This window comes from Equus quagga, chromosome 13, assembly GCF_021613505.1.
Source record: "Equus quagga isolate Etosha38 chromosome 13, UCLA_HA_Equagga_1.0, whole genome shotgun sequence".
Lineage (NCBI taxonomy): Eukaryota > Metazoa > Chordata > Mammalia > Perissodactyla > Equidae > Equus > Equus quagga.
The window spans coordinates 47,200,736-47,219,143 of record NC_060279.1 but is presented as its reverse complement, the minus strand read 5'-3'; the positions used below and the strand labels follow the sequence as shown (position 1 = coordinate 47,219,143).

At 41.2% G+C, this 18,408-nt stretch overlaps 1 protein-coding gene across 2 annotated transcripts in view; it reads right to left on the bottom strand.

Annotated features, from left to right (window-relative positions):
• Positions 1–18,408, bottom strand: part of HEATR3 (HEAT repeat containing 3) — a 34,192-nt gene that overhangs the window by 13,369 nt on the left and 2,415 nt on the right. For both annotated transcript variants that reach the window (XM_046681493.1, XM_046681494.1), the window contains 8 exons: positions 16,986–17,095; positions 14,930–15,039; positions 12,385–12,525; positions 10,616–10,893; positions 5,990–6,080; positions 5,723–5,880; positions 5,366–5,448; positions 4,278–4,414 (listed from right to left, as the gene is read on the bottom strand). In XM_046681493.1, coding sequence (XP_046537449.1) covers positions 4,278–4,414; positions 5,366–5,448; positions 5,723–5,880; positions 5,990–6,080; positions 10,616–10,893; positions 12,385–12,525; positions 14,930–15,039; positions 16,986–17,095 — 1,108 coding nt within the window. The remainder of the gene's footprint in view (positions 1–4,277; positions 4,415–5,365; positions 5,449–5,722; positions 5,881–5,989; positions 6,081–10,615; positions 10,894–12,384; positions 12,526–14,929; positions 15,040–16,985; positions 17,096–18,408) is intronic.

Sequence of the window (18,408 nt, the reverse complement as noted above, 5' to 3'; positions counted from 1 at the left end):
TTTGGTGGAAAGGAAAAGTGACTGACTTGGCGTGGTAGATTTCATTTTACATAAAGAGCCACAACAGTATTTCCAGTTCTGCATGATCTTCCAGAACCCTGCCCCTGCCATAAAGATGTGGAGTCTATTTTCCCTCCCCTTGAATCTAGGTGGCACTTTGTGACCTCTTCAACCAACAGAACACATTAAAGTGACAGGCCAGGTCACAAAAGGCAGCACGACTTCCACTGGCTCACGTGTGTGCCCTCTCTTCTCCCGACTCTTGCCCTGGGACTCAGCCCCCATGTGAGGAAGCCCGGGTCACATGAAGAGGTTACTTGTGGGTGTTCTGGCTGACAGCCCCAGGACCAACTGTCAGACACGTGCGGGAACAAGACTGCAGATGATGCTAACTCCTAGTTTTCCAGCAGAGGCCCTAAGCTAGGGTTTCTCAACCTCAGCACACTGACATTTTGGACCAGATCGTTCTTTGATGTGTGTATAGGTTCTCCTATGCACTGTAGGATGTTTAGCAGCATCCCAGGCCTCTACCCTCTAGATATCAGCAGCAACCCCAAGTTGTAACAACAAAAAATGCCTCCAGACACTGCCAAATGTTCCTGGGGGGAAAAACTGCTCCCAGTTGAGAACCATAAGCCTAGACATTGTGAGTACAGACAAACCATCTCGGTTGTGCCCTGTCTAAATTCCTGACCTATAGAAGCCATGAGAAACAGCCTGTGATTATTGCTGTTTTAAGCTGCAAAGTTTTGGGGTGATTTTTTATGAAGCAATAGATACCTCGGCTTTCTGCCCTGTGGTGCCCGGGACCCTATAAAGATTCTGACGCCCCTTTTTAGGCTGTCTGCATGAAAGCAGGGACAGCTTCTGCACAAATTTGATTCAAAGCTTACCATATTTTTGGCTCTCTCATTTTCACTCTGCATTACATAGAGCAGTGAGGCTTTCCCTAAGTATCACAGAACAGACAATGCGAGAGTTTTAGGGTCAGACAGACTGGGACGGATCCTGCCTTTGACAGGATGTAACCTCTCACTTCGTTTTGGTATCTGCTCAAATGTTACCTCCTCAGAGAGGACTTTCCACACAAACTGCCTAATGCAGCACCTCACACCATTCAGCTTCTATGTTTTTCTCCATAGCTGAAATTACATCAAAATTTTATTTACACGAGAATGCAAGCTCCATGAGCATAGTGGCCTTGCCCATCTTGTTCACATCTGTATCCCTCGGACCTCGAACAGCACATGGCATCAAGGAAGCGTTCAATAAATAACACATTAAAAGAATGAATGACCTTCAAGAAGTTTCTCAAGCTCCCTAAGTCTCAGCTTCCTCATCAGGAAGATGAGGTCAGAGCGCCGAGGTCATACAGCCTCGTACCCAACAGGCACTCAAAAACTGGTATCAAGTCGTTACCATCAAACTTCAAAAGTCACCACGCTGGCTCTGAAATGTACGTTGTATTTCTATTTGATTAAAGTTGTAAGTGTGGCCCTAGAAATTCATACTACACATAAAACGAGTCATGTTGTGAAGAACTCAATACAAACTAGAACATATCTCAGAATCAATTTTTTTCTGTCCTCCATTCTCAGGAAAATAAGCATTACCTTAGATTCAAAACTCTAATCTAAACAACACAACTGTTTTACATTATGTGTAATTCATACTCTGCCTGAATTAAGAAAAATATGTTGGCAATTTCTACTTAATTCACATTTCTGGTCATTTATCCAAATTGGGGAACGGAATTTCACATCATTCTGCCTTTCTGACAAATTCTCAGTAAAGGTCAACACAAGTGGTATTGTTAAAGAATATAAGTAAATGTCAAACGTGGTAACATGAAAAAGTAGAGACATTTAGCTTCATCCTACCCGCCAGATTCCCAGTAAGAGTTCACATATGTAGAATCCATGGGATAGGATTACCTCATTTAATAAATCCCAAATGTTTAGAAGGACTATACTGGAATATCATCTCCAAATATACGTGATTATCCTTTATCAAACAGTTCATTCAGATAAGAAGAGATTATGTCAAGAATAGCCCTGCAATTGGAATTTACTTTAAAATCAAAGTGTTTAATTCTATTTTCCCACAATTCAGAAACTTTCCATTATTTCCCCAGGGCTCAGCTTGGTACGGTCTTCCTGTGATCCTTCCGGGTGATAAACGAGCAAGCATCAATGACCACAAAAAGCAGCTGAACTGGGAGAAACACACCGAAGTGCTTCTGTAGGGCAGAGGTACAGAATACGTGCATTTATTCCAAGTGAAATAAACCCTCCACGCTGCCTGGGGATGGGGCTTATGGTAGCTTGATCAGATTTTCACTGAGAAAAGGCCCAGAGGAAAGAGAGGGCAGACTGTGGAACCAGAGCAGACGCGGTTCCCTCAGCTTAGACAGAGCTTGAAAGCAGCAAGAGGTAGGGTAGGTCCTGCTCGCGTGGAGCCTAGCAGTGTGCTACCACTCCCTGCAGGGAACCCATGGGAATGGGTGGATGGGAGTGGGCATGAGGAACAGCCATCCATCCCCTCCCCACCCCATGGAACATCCTGCTGGGCTAACGGGAGCTAGAATGCCAGCAAAAGTCAGATAAAACTACCCTCTTCCTGCCATACCATCCAGATTACGTCCAGGTTTATAAGGCCGGGAGAGAAATACAAAGCCACAGTCATAATCTGGCCAGCTCACACTGACAAGTGCCTGTGTACTCCAGAGCTGGCCCAGCCCTGGTTTGGAATGGGAATGGGGCTAGCACTGTGCATATCCTGTCTATATCCTGTCTTTGGTACTGCGGGGCATGGCTTCACAAGATTATGCCAGCTAAAGAATGCACAGCTCGAGACCACCTGAAGACTCCACATTAACTGACAAACGTTGAAAAGTCAGTAGAGACAGAACAATAACTATATATGGGTTTCTGGATGTTCATTTACTTAATTTAAAAAAAACTAACCTAGAACTTCTAAAACATATGCCATTAAACACATAGCACCTCTTATGAACTGGACAGAGTGCAAAATAGATGTCTCTAGAACTGGGGAATATTCTTGAATGAATGCTTACACAGACACTTGTATTTTGTCAAAATTGACCATGTTTTGATCTCTTAAGACTTTCAACTGTTGGACATAATGTCGTGTCTGAGAAGGGGAAATGTTAAACAGTTTACAATGAAACATATGAACGATACACTGAAGGTGACACAGTGGAGTTAGATCTTATTTGGTGGTTAGATTCTAACCTTAGTGCAAAAAGCAGGTATTATACACCTTCAAGTTTACCCTCAAAAAACCCCTAAAGACATGTGAACCTGAGGAGCCGAGCGAGCAGCAGATTCACACTCCCATGTTACTCTCACCCCAGACATGCACGCTGGGTAGAGTGACGTGGACAATTTTCCTTTAATGCATAAAAGACTACCTTTCTTCTGTTTCAGTGTCTATCTGTTTTGTTCATTTGGTGTGAGCTCCCAGTTCAACGTAGCTAAGCCAAAGGAGATTCCACTACAACGAACTATGAAAATCTGTTAGAAGAGCTGCGTTAAACCTTGTACAGGCAAGTCATTTGAAAAAAATAATTAACCACATACAATATGTCTCTCGGTTTTTATGGACAAATGAAATTAATCCACATCAGAGACCTGCAGTTTGGAGATTCAGCTCCTAGCATGTGAAGGTGTTTGAAGAAAGATATGTGTTAGGAAAAAGCAGAGTGCAGAACTGTGTGTATGGTATTCCACCATATGCCTTAAAACACACATACACACTTTTATACTGAGAATTTGGAAGAATACACAAGAAACTGCTGACAGGGACTGGCTCTGGGAGAGGACCTGGATGGTGTGAAACAAAGAAGGGAGGCTTTCTACTTTATGATCTCAATAACTCTTGAATTCTGTAATACATGTATGCATTACCCAATCAAATGAAAATCAAATGGTTTTATATTTTAGAAAAATTAAAAATAGAGAATTACCAAAATATCTTAATGAGGCCTATATTTATGATATTTGTGACTCAGCCTTAACTGGCCTGACATAACTAGATGCAAGCAATTTTAATAAAAAAGAAAAATATGACCCATAGACTTGCTTGCACACCTTGTTTTGACTGTACCACTGGCAACTATAAATAAATGACTGCTAGTGTTTGGGAGAGGTTTCTGCAGGTCGGATGGCAAAGTATAACCACAAAGTCCAAATTTTTGTTCCTTCAAACTTCTGCTCAATCCGAGCAGTCTTTCACAACAAGCCCTCAGTATTTACCTGGCTGAGAAAAAAGCAGTTGTGACAGATGTTGGGCAAGGGCCTGAAGGGCTGGGGCTCCTCCCAGATGGTCCACGTCCAGGAGGGACACCAGACTCTGGAGACACACGAGGGCTCTGCACTGTATAGTGTTCATTCTGGAAGGAAGTGAGAGAATGCCGTCTGTCTCCCCACCAGTCACCCAACAGAAGCTGACATTAAAGTTGAACGTAAGCTTCAGGTTCTGACTGGAGTATCTGTAAGCAGGAAGTCTATGGCAGTCAGCAAAGAATCCTAAGGTGAACTGATAACCTACTACGTCAATTGCTTGAGCACTCAAGGCCTCTGAGGGACAATTCATTTATGAATCATAAGGAATCTGCTTTAGAAAAATTTCTACACATGGCATCTTTAAAATTATTTTGCATTGTGAAATATACATGAGTAAAGCTCTCAGTGCAGATACAGAGTTTAACAAACAGTTTATAAAGCAACACTCATGCATCTGGGTAAGAAATCAACGCTGCCAGCACCCTCACAGCCCCCCATCCCTTCCCTATCACACCCACCTCCCTGACCTCTAAAGGTGACCTCTATATATCTATATATAAATGTAGACATCCAGATCTACAGATCACCAGTGTCTGGACTTTCGTGGTAAACATTTCCTTGCTTTTCTTTATAAGTTCACCACCTACGGGTCCCTAAACAAAACAGTTTAGTGTTTTTGAACCTTGTAAACCCTGAATCGCAATGTGTATATTCTTCTGTGCCTTGCTTTCTTGCTCGTTATAAGTTGCATCCATGTTGTGCAGTTCTAGTTCAGATTCCTTTTACTGCTGTATGTATTCTACTGTATGATTACGTCAAAATTTATTTATCCATTCTGCCATTGATGGACACTGAGCTTGTTTCCAGGTTGGGGGACTGTGAACCACACTGCTGTGTACATTCTCATGTTTTACTGCATATGCACATATTTCTCTAGGGAATAGACACAGGATTGGAGCTTTTGAGTCTGGGAGGAAGTCAGCATCTTCTATTTAATGGTCCTCTATTTCATATAATAACATAACGACAAATGGTTTTGAAAATAGAAAAGTTCTTACTTTCTAATCAAAGGTTTCCAAGTGGGGTTCCTAAAACATATGTCAACTGCAACGCTGTTTGGAAAGGCAGTTTTTTCAAAAACCTAGATTTAAAAAAGGCAGTAAAAGCAAAGGTTAAAGAGCAGAGTCATTTACATCCAATCCCTTTATAAGATCCTGACCTAGGACTTCTAAGTGAAATGGTTAGGCTTGACAAAGACACTCTTCAGCCTACTTCCTCTAGAGTGAATTCTGTTTTGTTCCCCAGGTCTTACTGTTCACTACACCTGGAGTGGGAGCCTCTTTTGTATACAGAATGGAGAGCCTTCTCAAGCCTTTCCCACGCTCCATAGTGAGCCTAGACTGAAAACAGGTTACCTTCTTTGGGATGAGGTGGCTGGTGAGAGCAGAGTGAACCTCGTGGGAGAGGCAGAGGGGAGACAGCAGCTGCCCGCCACCCTCACTGCAGGAATCCTCCATAAACGCATCGCTTTCGTCGCTGCTAGACAGCTCTTCCCATTCATCGTCGGAAGCATCTGGGGAGAGTGCAAATCACACACAACTTTCAGAATATTTAAGAAAATCCTCTTGGAAGCGGCCTTCTCAGTGCAGGGGGAGGAGGTCGAAATGTGAACAGTAACCAACCTTCATTGCAGCACATGTTGACAATAAGTTCCAGAGCGGTCTGCTGAGCTGTCAGCAACGCCATGGTCTCTCTCAGCTCCTTGTCAGTGGGCTAAAAGAAAGCAAACAACCAACTCTCAAACATTTGGGAAAATACTTTTGTGTGCATTTCCTTAGTTAAGGCCTACTAGATGATTTCTGCATGTGGAATGCAGCAGGTGGGGGGTGGGCAGGAGAAGAGCAGTGGTGAAGTGCTGGAAGCAGGAACAGGCACTCTGATTCCTTGGTGCTGAGGAGCACACGCGCCACTGTTGCCTGGGCCTCCGTCCATCTGCATGGTCACTCGAAGTGTCGCTTAGTTAGTTGTGGAGGACAGATAAATATTCAGGAATTCTGAACTGAATTCACCCTGAAACTTAACCTAGTGTGTTAAGAAGGAGCTCAGCACACTAAGGTTACAACGAGAGTTCACTTCAGACAGCAGGCACTTTACACAACAAACCTCTTAGACGCTCAGACGTCTTTCTGGAAAAGAGTGCATTAACAAGAACTACTAACAAGCCCTTAAACGACCAACAGAGCTTGGCTAAGGAGAAGAGCTTGCTTCCTGCTTTCTTTGAAGACCACCATAAAGCATTTCTTTAAGACTGAAGAACGAGGGGGACTTTTTCCTCTGGAAATAAATAACATGAACTTATCAATTACCATTCTTAAAATGGGCTGTGTAAATTTACATGACTTTAATTCTCAAGTCTCCTATGAAAAATGAAGTAGCTACATTTTATCGTTTGAATATTTCCTAACTTTAACAGTTTTCTAATTGTCTTTTTAACAGCCACACAATATTCCACTAAATCGATGCACTATAATTTATTAACATTCCACCAGTGTGGACTATTTCAGATTATGTGGATATCTTATTTCCTCAGAAATACTGGGTCAAAGGTTAAAAATACATCTTTAGCTCCTGTGACATATTCCCACTTTTTTTCCAGAATGTTCACACTCATTTATAATCCTCCAGCAACTTCTTTGTGCAGCAATTTTAATCCATGTTCAAAAAAAAAAAAAAAGCAGCAAATTGCTAGTTCAATAGATGTAGCTCAGGAATCCCTGTACTTGTGTTCCTCTTACTGCTGGCAAGACTGTATATCAAAATTATTCCTATTTGCCTTGTGTGTGATGCTCAACTACATAGACATTGATTAGAGCAGACTCACAGCTAAATAAGACATGCTGCTGCTGGGAGCTCGACCAGTTCAAACGTACAATCTGCCTTAGAGGAACTCTGAATTAAGCTCCACTTCTTTATATAACTCTCCTGCTCAGAACATTTTCCTGCTGCTTATTGTTATCAATCTGACATAAAGAACCAATCTAGATGAAATGTTACGACATCTGAGATTTGCTTCAAAATATTCAGTAGCGAGAGGGGAGAGTGGGTGGGGAAACAGATGAAATAAAACAGACTATGATTTGATAACTGATAACTGTGGAAGCTGGGAGGGGAGTACTCTGCTTTTGCGTATATTAAAACAACAACTTGGGTTGGTTCTTTCTTTACATTATTTGTGACTACACCTTCTTGAGTTAAATGATGCCATTAAGGATTTGGACTCCAAAGGACTCCTGCACAAGCCACGGGGCAGTGTGAAAGCCGGGAGCCGACGGACTGTAAATCTGCATTCCCGGCACGCATCAGCATGATGCCTAGCCCCCAGCTGGCACTTCAACATCGGCCCACTGACCAGCATGTCAATCATCCAAGCTACTCAGTTCTGTTAACAGCCTTTAAAAAGCAAGCTTTCGTTAGGAGAAAACACTGCACTGTATAGCACCAAAATTCTATTTTAAAATAATACTTAGGGAAGTCTCTCTTAAATTGCAGTTAAATTACCAGTACTTTTTAAACAGTGGCACTTAATCTTGGTAGACGAGGATCTCAATCCCCACTTACTCCCTCCAGGAGCCCCTTGGAAGCCAGGCTGGAGTTGGGGAAAATCCTCAGAGTGCCCTGCGCCCACTCCCAGCAGGGCGCCAGTTACTCCAGAGTTCCTGACAGCCCGACTCACTTCCACCTCCTCTCTGACAGGAATCCTGGTGGTGAGACATGGCACGTGTGCCCAGTCATGACGAGGTCAGTGCACTGCCGACAGCTGCACAGGTGCCCCAAGCCCTGATTTGGGATACTTGCCGTTGCACGTGTGGCTAAAGCTGTGTCCATCTCAGACCTACAGCTCACCCTTGCAGTGATGACCAAGGAGACGCTGCTAGGTGCTTTACAGCACCCCTTTGGGAGGACGAGGCGCACAGCTAGGCCTCTGTCTACCCTCCTGTACTGACTCTAAATTCTACTCAACACTAACGCAGATGCACAGGTGAGACAAGGAGTAAATCTGGGGTTCAGATACGTACCCCCTGCACCGAAAGGGGGTCTGTGATTTTTAAGCCACTTTATGATGTGCACGCAGCTCAAGGGCAGGACAGCCCCTCATTCGGTGCCACCCAGCACACAGCACGAGGCTTTGCACCTGACAGCTACTCATGGGGATTGGGAAAGCAGTGCTAACTATGGCATTTCTTTAAAACACCACTAATGCATGCCTTACAAGTCTGTGAATGAGAGAAAGTAGTGTACTGATACATTTATTTTCAGGTATATTCCATTCAAAGAATTCTTATTGGGTATAAACTTATCAAAACTCTAAAACACTGACTTAAGACAATTCTCAGCTTCAGTTCATTTTCTATGAGTCAGGACAGGCCATGTCTGAAATTGCAGAAACTACGAGAGGACGTTAATGGCATTCTTTCAGTTCAGGCTTCATCCTCCTCCTTCAGAATGACTTTAGCAGCTTCCTGGCTGATCTTCCTGCCTCCAGGCCCCCTGAACAGCACTAACCTGCTTTCACCATGCTGTTTCCTACTCTAACTCTAAGACAGCTCGAGTGTTCTGGCCAAAAAGCCTTCCCTGACAGCCTCTTCCTGTGTTTCCCCATCAGGGCTGAGTCAGGAGAACCTCCTCTGTAGGAACCACTCCCTTAGAAACCTGTGCATAGCCCAGCACTGTTCTTAGCACAGGCATTATAATAAATTATAATTATATGTCTGTCCTCTCAAGATGGAAAAGGTCCTGAAGACAGGAAAAACGTCTTAATCATCTTTCCATCATCAGCATCTGGCAGAGGGCCTGGCACAGGGCAGGAGCACAGAAAATGCGCACCTGAATGAACAAAGCCCAACTCTTGGTCCCCCCTCCTTGGGGGAGACGTTTTCCCATGGCATGGCTCCCTCTCTGCTGACTGGCTCAGCTGAAGCGTCTCCTGCCTCCAGACTGTGTACCCTTGCCCTGACATCACACCTACTAGCCCAAGTGTGCCACAATCGCCCAGGCTGCCAAAACGACAAACACCATTAATTCTCACCATCACCCAACCGCCTCTGCTCAGCAGCAGTGGGTAAATGAGAGTCTGGTTTGCTCCTTTGGTAAGGCTACACACTAAAATAAAAGAGGTAAGGATGCAAGGGCCAATGCAAGCAAAGTAAAAATTCCTACAGGAAAATGTGAATAAATTGAGGCTTATATCATCTGTAGCCGCAAGAACTCTCTTCAAAGTATCATCTCTTCTCTAGTTATTCTATAGTTTTAGCCTAATAACAATAAATCTCTCTAACAAATTTATCATACTGAACAAAATAATTCTGCAACTTGTCTGGAAAAATGTAGACATAAAACTGAAAGTGCTTCAATATGATACAACTGCTCATACCACACCAAAGAACAGATGAAGTGGGGCCCTCCCGGTGGCACAGCGGTTAAGTTCGCATACTCCGTTTCGACGGCCTGGGGTGTGGACCTATACACCACTTGACCAGCCATGCTGTGGCAGGCGTCCCACATATAAAGTAGAGAAAGATGAGCACGGATGTTGGCTCAGGGCCAGTCTTCCTCAGCAAAAAGAGGAGGATTAGTGGCGGATGTTAGCTCAGGGCTAATCTTCCTCAAATAAAAAAAGAACAGGGGCTGGCCCCGTGGCCAAATGGTTAAGTTTGCACGCTCCACTTCGGCGGCCCAGGGTTTTGCCGGTTCGCTGGAGCACGGATATGGCACTGCTCATCAAGCCAAGCTGAGGCGGCATCCCACATGCCACAACTAGAAGGACCTACAACTAAAAATAAACAACTATGTACCAGGGGGCTTTGGGGAGAAAAAGGAAAAATAAAATCTTAAAAAAAAAAACAAAACAGAAACCATATGTGCATTTAAAAAACCTAAAACCAACAAATAAACTATTTTTAAATTCTAAAAAAAAACCCTTCCTTTAGCATGAAAACAATCTGGGAGACAGTGTGCAACTGAGGTGGGTCAGGAAGATGACTGTGGGCTTCTAAAGTGTTGTAAAAGTTTTGGTCTCTCCCAACTCTGAAATCTGTACACAAAAGTTTCATTTTACACAGGAGATTTTCTTCCCCTTTGGGAGTAGATTTCTAATGTTATAGTGAGAGTTAATGGGAAAACATGACTGATTTTTATTGAAATTCACTTTCTAATTAATTTTGCTGTAACATTTTTCTACAAAGCTTAGGACACGTCTTGAAAGAAAACAGCTGTATTAATCTATGTTTGAAAGCATCAATCTGACTTACTGGAAGTAAATCTGAAATGAAAGTTTTCCTTCTGACTTTTCTTCTTGGAGGAGTTTCTTCCATTTCATCATCTTCAACCACAACACCACCATTAGCATTTTCTAATATTTCCTCGGTCTCTGCAGCAGTTTTTAACTTCTGAGTCTCAGCCTCCTTCATTTGAATAACTATTTTGCCAGCATCCATTTCCAAAACCTCAGATAAGATCTTTAGAATGGCATTTATGATTTCTGCCTGACTCTTGGATGGAATAATGTCTTTTAGATTCCACATTGTGCCTGGAAAAAATGAACATAAGGACAAAGGAAGTGCCTGTGAAATCTTTTATTGAATACAGTTTCCATAAGATTGGTTCTTTAAGCTCAGGTATAATTTCAAAAAAATCTTAACCCTACTGCCTTTGTTCAGTTTTTATTAAATGTGAAAAAGCCTTAGACAGAAGCAGCTCACTTTATTACAATCTTTCACAATCATCTCCCTGCCTTGGCCTCTCTCTGATCCATCACATAGCAGCAGACCAAGAGAATACTGATCAAGTTTCTTCTGAAACAACAAATTAAGTTGCCTCACTTTCTTTCATCTTAACCTGAGTTGCTCTCCTAAGTAGCTTCTTATATTCCAAGAGTGGAATGGAATGTACTAAAATTCCAAGGTCTCAAAAACAAACCAGAGAGCAGGTTCTTGGTTTTTCGCTTATCAAAATAGAACAGGACTTACCATTAAGTAGTTAGACTAATTAAAAAAAAAGCAACTGTAAAAATAAAAATACTTCCTGGTATATACCCAAAAGAACTGAAAGGAGGAACTCAAACATATATTTTTACATTCACATTCACAGCAGCATTATTCAAAAGCCAAAAGGTGTAAGCAACCCAAGTGGCCATTCATGGATGAACAGATCAACAAAATGTGGTATACATATATGTAGTGTGAAATATTACTCAGCTTTAAAAAGGAGAGAAATTCTGACACATGCTACAACATGGATGAACTTTGAGGACATTATGCTAAGTGAAATAAGCCAGTTACAAAAAGAAAAACACCGTATGATTCCACTTATATGAGGCACCTAGAGTAGTCATATTCATAGAGACAGAAAGCAGCATGGTGGTTGCTGAGGACTGGGGAGAGGAGGAAATGGAGCGTAATTTAATGTGTATCGAGTTTCAGTTTTGCAAAACGAAAAGAGCTGTGGAGACTGGTTGCATAACAATGTGAATGTACTTAACGTCACTGAACTGTACCCTTAAAAATGGTTAAGATGGTAAATTTTTTACGCGTATTTTGCCACTTTGGAAAAAACCACCTCTGCAAGGCTAAAGGGCAAGAGGAAAATATATACAGAAACTGTATAAACTACCTGTTACTCAACAGATCATCAGATTATTTCTCATTTCTGGATTTAGAAATTCCAAGGAGAAAAGAGCTGGGGGTAAAGAACTTATAGAAAAGTGAGTGGTCATGTCCTGGGTGGCCACAGTTAATTTCTGAACTCACTGGCTCATAAATAAGAGGGGATCCTGACAACAGCATTTCTTTTTCAGACAACAGTAGTTCTTTAGATTGAAAACAAATCTATTCTAGAAGGCTTTGCAACTAGGCACAACTGCTTGAATTAAGCATCTCTATTTAAATATTAAAATTTTTCAGAGTAGACATAAGTGTGGAAGGCCCTGATGTGAAATGAAGGAATGATTCAATTTTGGCCTCCATCTCTACCCATTACGAGTTACTAAACAAGCATACTATTGCATACGGCTAAATTGCACCTGATAGCAGTGTCTTTAATAGAAGGTATTCCATGGAGCTGACAGGAGAAAGCATCGCTGACTCCAGCACATGCAATGCTGGGGCACTGAAAGATCTCAGTAGCTCTGGGTTATCTTCGGTCACTGTCTGTAAACAATAAGCTAAAAGACAAAAATTAAATATTCAGAAACAAATGACTCCTGCTGGTATAATTTACACCAGAATAACTTATCCAAAAACATTTGCATCTGTAAACTTCTTCAGATACACGTCGCTTTTTGGATATATATGCTTTACCTCAAGGATGGGACACACAAATGAGGCTTCTCAAATTATCAGTGCTTCGAGATCATTTTGCTTTTCTTCTTCTTAATTTCTAATTCTTTACAGAACTACACTTTTATTAAAAACAATTTAAAAGGCTTTTAAATGTTGTGACAATGTGAAATTACTATAAACATTTATAGGGGCCAGCCTGTGGCCTAGTGGGTAAGTTCGGTGCATTCTGCTTCAGCGACCTGGGTTCAGAGGTTCGGGTCCTGGGTGTGGACCTGCACTGCTTGTTGGCTGTGCTGTGGTGGCATCCCACATATAAAATGGAGGAAGACTGGCACAGATGTTGGCTCAGGGCTAATCTTCCTCAAGCAAAAAAAAAGAGGAAGATTGGCAACAGATGTTAGCTCAGGGAGAATCTTCCTCAGAAAAAAAACACCCCCCAAAACCAAAAAACAAAACATACTATAAAGGTTCATCCTGAGTTTCTGTACTCATGGTGGACCAGCAGCAAACAGCCTGTGGACTAAACATCAGGTCACAGACAACACTCTTAGAGTAGTCCTGCCATCACTAACAACAAGCACTAGGTTTGGGGACACTCCGGCTTCTTTCAAATTCAGCATGACCTTAAAAGTTGAGAGTTATTTCTGGTTAAGCAATTTCTTTAAGAAAAAAAGTATTAGAGTAAGACAATGGATTACAACTTGCATATTAGAAATAATTAACTGAAAGTATAAAAACAACTGGGATTGCATAAAAGGTTGACAGAAAAGATCTTCGAAGCACAAAAGAGGAAGCAAGCCCAAATTTGTTTTCTTTGAGATACTGTATTCTATACAAATCCACTTCTTTCTAGGTCTATAAATTTCAAAGTAGATCATGGCCATCCAAATTAGTCAAAATACATGCTATTGCTATGATCTAGTTTGGTTCCCAAAATACATTTGTATACAAATCCACATATATGCATACATGTACATAGACATATATGCAAATGTAACATTTTCCATTAAGAGACTAATTAAATTCACTTCAGCAAAAAGCCAAGATAAGTTCACTTTACTATTTGCAAGCCCTGCTGAATTTTCAAAACAAAAGTAATTTGACATTTGTTTAAAAAATCATGAATCTAGTTAAATGCAGAGGGAAAACACTACTATACAATGCAAAATTACTTTGCCCTGATCCATTTTTTAAAAGTTCATTAGAGGAAAAAAACTAAAAAAATAGCAATCTAAAAGACCAAAGTTAGTAAAATAGGAGAGAAGCTCTTCTTTTAAATGCTGTGAACTAACTTTCCTGAAATTCTCTTATTGTTATAAAAACTGTTCTCTGAGATTAAAAGTCATCTACCAATTTTTAGTTCAACTGTTTTTAAATTCACTTTTACTCACAAATCTCCCTTCTGCCAGAGACTCCATTTTAAGAAACTGATTTTTAAATTTTTCCCAGTAGTGTTTATTTCACCATTTCCTTTTTCTTTTCTGTTCTCCTAAGCTTATCCATTAGAGCCAAGAGAAACACCAGTAAGGGAATACACTTCAGTAAGGGAAACACACTTTGTCCTCGCCAGGAGAAACGCATAGGAAATAAAAGGAGAGGTGGGTGCCCACCATTATCATGGGTACAAGAGAAGCACTTTTCATCAATCATTTCTCCACTCTCCCCCAGAGTTCTGTTGAGCCACCCACTCTCCAGTTTCTGTCTCTTCCTCCTGCTGAGTGAGGGCCCCCAATGGCTCTCTAACCCCATGTGGAGAAGCCAAGGGAGCCAACGCAGCTGAAGCTGCCAGACTGTGATTTCCTTGTCCCAAAGAAGGAAAGCAGGTCCCAGCGATATTTCAATCCCTTATTTTCCTCTCTCAAAAAAACCACAGGTTATCAGTTTTCTGCTGGAAGTATGAGATAGTGGTACAAGACATTTGAATAAGTCTAGATTCCAATTAACTTTGGCTAAAAGGCCTGGTAGTTGTGGGTTACTATTTCTCAGTAAATGAAAGATGAAAGCTTCAAGAATTAATAAAGTCTTCTAAGAATGGGAATACACTAGAAACTATATATACTCACATAATTACCTTCTTCCCTTTCAGAGGGAAGAGTAGGAAAATTCTATGAGTAAGTAAAGTTTTAAATACAGATTTTACAAGATTCAGAACAAACAGAACTCAGCTATGCATTTACATACAATGAGAAAAAAATTGCTCCTGAAGAATAAACATGCTATGTCTGAATAACAATTTTTGAATACGGCCACCCACACTTAATAAATTATCACCTTTTCTTCACTTACCTACTGAAATAGCCAGGTCAACATTGGTGGAAAACCTACTTAAACACTTTAACACAATCTCCAAACACCCTTCTTTGGTGAATATAGACACTGCTCTACTACTGCATTCACTAAATTGAAGGGGGAGAAAAAAGTTTTACTATTCACATTTTAACATCAAGAAATCAACCATAGAAATTCACAAAAAGATAAATCAGGCTTTATAAAAGAACACAAGAATTGGAGTCAAACACTCGCCATTTTTACAGATGAAGAAACCAATGCCCCCTCATATTCACTGTACATGAGCACAACCGGCTATCTGTATTTTTATTTCTATCACAGTAGGATCTTTTAACCAATTTCTTTACCCACATGCCAGTTTCCTTACAGAAGGTTAGAGCTGGAAGAGATCTGAGCAATCATTTACTTGAACTCCTCGTTTTATAGATGAGGAAACCCAGGGCCCAAAAGGCGAAGTGATCTGACCAAAGATCACACATTTTTGTCAGTAGTGGTTCCTTGGGCCCAGCCGACTGTTCTTTCCACTAGACCACAGTAATAAGTTCAAGTGAGGGTCAAAGGTCTCCATATTTATCACACAAAAGGCACACATTTAAAAGAAAGTAAAATTAAATTTTATTCATTCCTTCTAGACCACTATTATAATTTCAACAACGTACAGTCTTCAACAGAGAAATTACTTAAAAAATATTTTTGAAATTACACTACCTTTTAATAAAAGAACCAATATTAATGTTATCAATGTCATTAATAAACATACATACTAAATACAGGGTAAACTGAGCTAATTATAATAATTTTATCAATATTTCCAGAGAAAAGTATTCCTCCATAATACCACGTATACATGACACACTAATAGCTATCAGAGCGGACTAAATTATTAAATTCAATCCTGTTATCTAAAGATAAACTATTTTCTTTCCATCCATCCATCCATCCATCCATCCACTTACTGCAATACTGCTGTGAGCTACCCTTAAGAAGCCATCAGTAAAGTCAGGTATAATCAGGAAGATAAAGCACCTATGAGTTAAGATCACATATATATATTTGTAAATATAATTTAAAAGATAAACTATGAAACAAAAATGTTAAGAGCTGCGATAACCGGAAATGATACAGATAGGACTCACAGGCATTCAGGAAAGAGATCATGGTGGAGATCACTTTTTCAGGTTCTTTTCAAAGAAATGTTTAAAAAACTTCCAAGTTCAACAATTTATATCAGTTAAGTTCTCTAATGCACAGAAAAACAGCACCCACCTGCTTGCTCAAAGTCCATTTCCTCAATCTGATCTCGCCAATTTTTCTGGCGGAATGTATCCACCAGTATAAAATGAAATCCTAAGCAAGTTCAGATTGCTATGTAGGCAGCTTTTCAGGATCCTTAATGTTGTATTCTAAGAAATATCTGTGCTATTAGGTCAGAAGTTATAATTGCTGCAGATTGAAAATAAGGAACCATGACAGAATCTTGCTAGAAGTGTGGGACATAAAATGGGGTAGAAAAAAATAATCCAGGTAGTGTTTCTAGCCCTTCTCATTCCTAACAGCAAGTCCACTCCAGTCCACTACTGCTACCATCATGGAATGCAGCATGGCCTACATCCTCCCAGGGAGCTCTTCTCAGGCACTGACCTCCCTGTCAAACGGCAATTGCCAGGGTCGAGGAACAAACCACTGGCCAGTCTGTGGTCCTCTCTCATTCCAGATGCCAGGCCAAGCAGCTAGTGCACTGCGGCCTGACTAGCTTTAAGACAACTGCTGCTTCAGGTATGTGAGTGGAGCAGGAGAAACGGGGTGCAGTAGGTGCTAACGGCCATGCTTCCTCTTATTTTTGTCCGCAGCAATGACTGGAGAGAAGAGTTGTAAAGCAAAAAAACAGATGTAGTGATGCTCTGAGGAAAGGGCTTGGGAAGGAAGGCTGACCTCAGGGCCCCTGAGACCGCCTCCTACCAAGCGTCAGCATCATGGATTTAAAGGCCTGCGAAAGAGAACTCTGCAGCTGCGGGGCACCGTAACAGGAGGCTGCACTTGGAAAGCATCTTACCAGATATTCCACAGCACATTCATGGCCTCATTGGCTATGTTCTCAATAAAATTTCTGCTCCGATCTTTTTTTTCCGGAGACATCTCATTTGAATCCAGTCCAGCACTACACTGTAACCAAATATCATGATTAGCACCCTGGTTCAAAAGAATAATTAAACAAAGAAGACTAATGATAGTGAAGAATCACAAAAACTGAACATCAGAAATTAGAGTGGTTAAGGAACCAATCAAATCCTCATAAGCAGTACAGTTTCCACAACCCTGCCCTTTTCTGGTCAAGAAATACAGACAAGAGAGGTTCACAAGTCATTGTACAAACTAGACATAAAGGATTTCACATTTTAAATGCAAGCGTAAAATCAATACAAAGCATTTCATCTAACGTGATAAGGATAGTGTATAAGGCAAAGAAAGGTAATTCATAGTAAGACCTAACATCTACGTATCACCTGTGTGCAAGGCACTTTTCTAAGCACTTAATATATATCAAGTCATTTAACCCTCACCCCAAACCTACGAAGGAGATGAACTATTGCCCCCAGTCTCTCTACAAATAGGAAACCGAGGTACAGAGAGTTTGCTGACGTGCAGCTTAATGTACGGCAAAGCTGTGGTTCAGAGCCAGGCACGCCGGCTCCAAAGTCGGGGCTCCGAGCCACTCTGCAGTCCTGCCCCTCCAGCATAATCCAAGCACCCGCCAAAGCAGGGCTGCTCAATCTCGGCATGACTGGCATTTTGGACCAGATATTTCTGCGTGTGGGGGGCTGTCATGTGCACTGTGGGATCTTTATCAGCATCCTTGGCCTCTACCCACTATGTGCCAGTAGCAACCCCCACCCCCAAGCAGTGACAATCAAAAATGGCTCCAGACATTGCCAAATGTCCTCTGAGGGGCAAATCATCCCAAGTAGAACCACTGTTCCAAAGGGAACAAGACTGACACCTCTCATCAAAACTGGATATTCTTTATAGAGCCTTAAGTGAAAGTCACCCATCAATACAGAATAGTGGACTAGAGGCACTCCAGAGAGCGAGCTCCTTCATCCCAGAACTACGTCGTGCAATAGGCTGGCATGATTTTAAATTTGAGGACTTAACATCATCTTCACACCAAATTCCTAGTGTCTGTCTCAGCTTCCTCATCTCTGAAAGAGGAATAATATACCTGCTAAATAAGACTGCTGTGAAGATTAAATAAGACACAAAACAAAAAACAGCACCTGGCACATAAATAAGCAATCAATAAATACTAATTTTTATTGTATGAAGTTTAGAGTCTAAAGGAGTCAGTCTATAGTTTCAGGAAGGGCTTTTCCAACTAGCATATAAATAAAAGTAGTGGGGATGAAATAACGTGAGACTGTATCAATGATGAGATCAGTGTTCCCAGGAAAAGAAATAAAATTCCCATAGGATGTCTT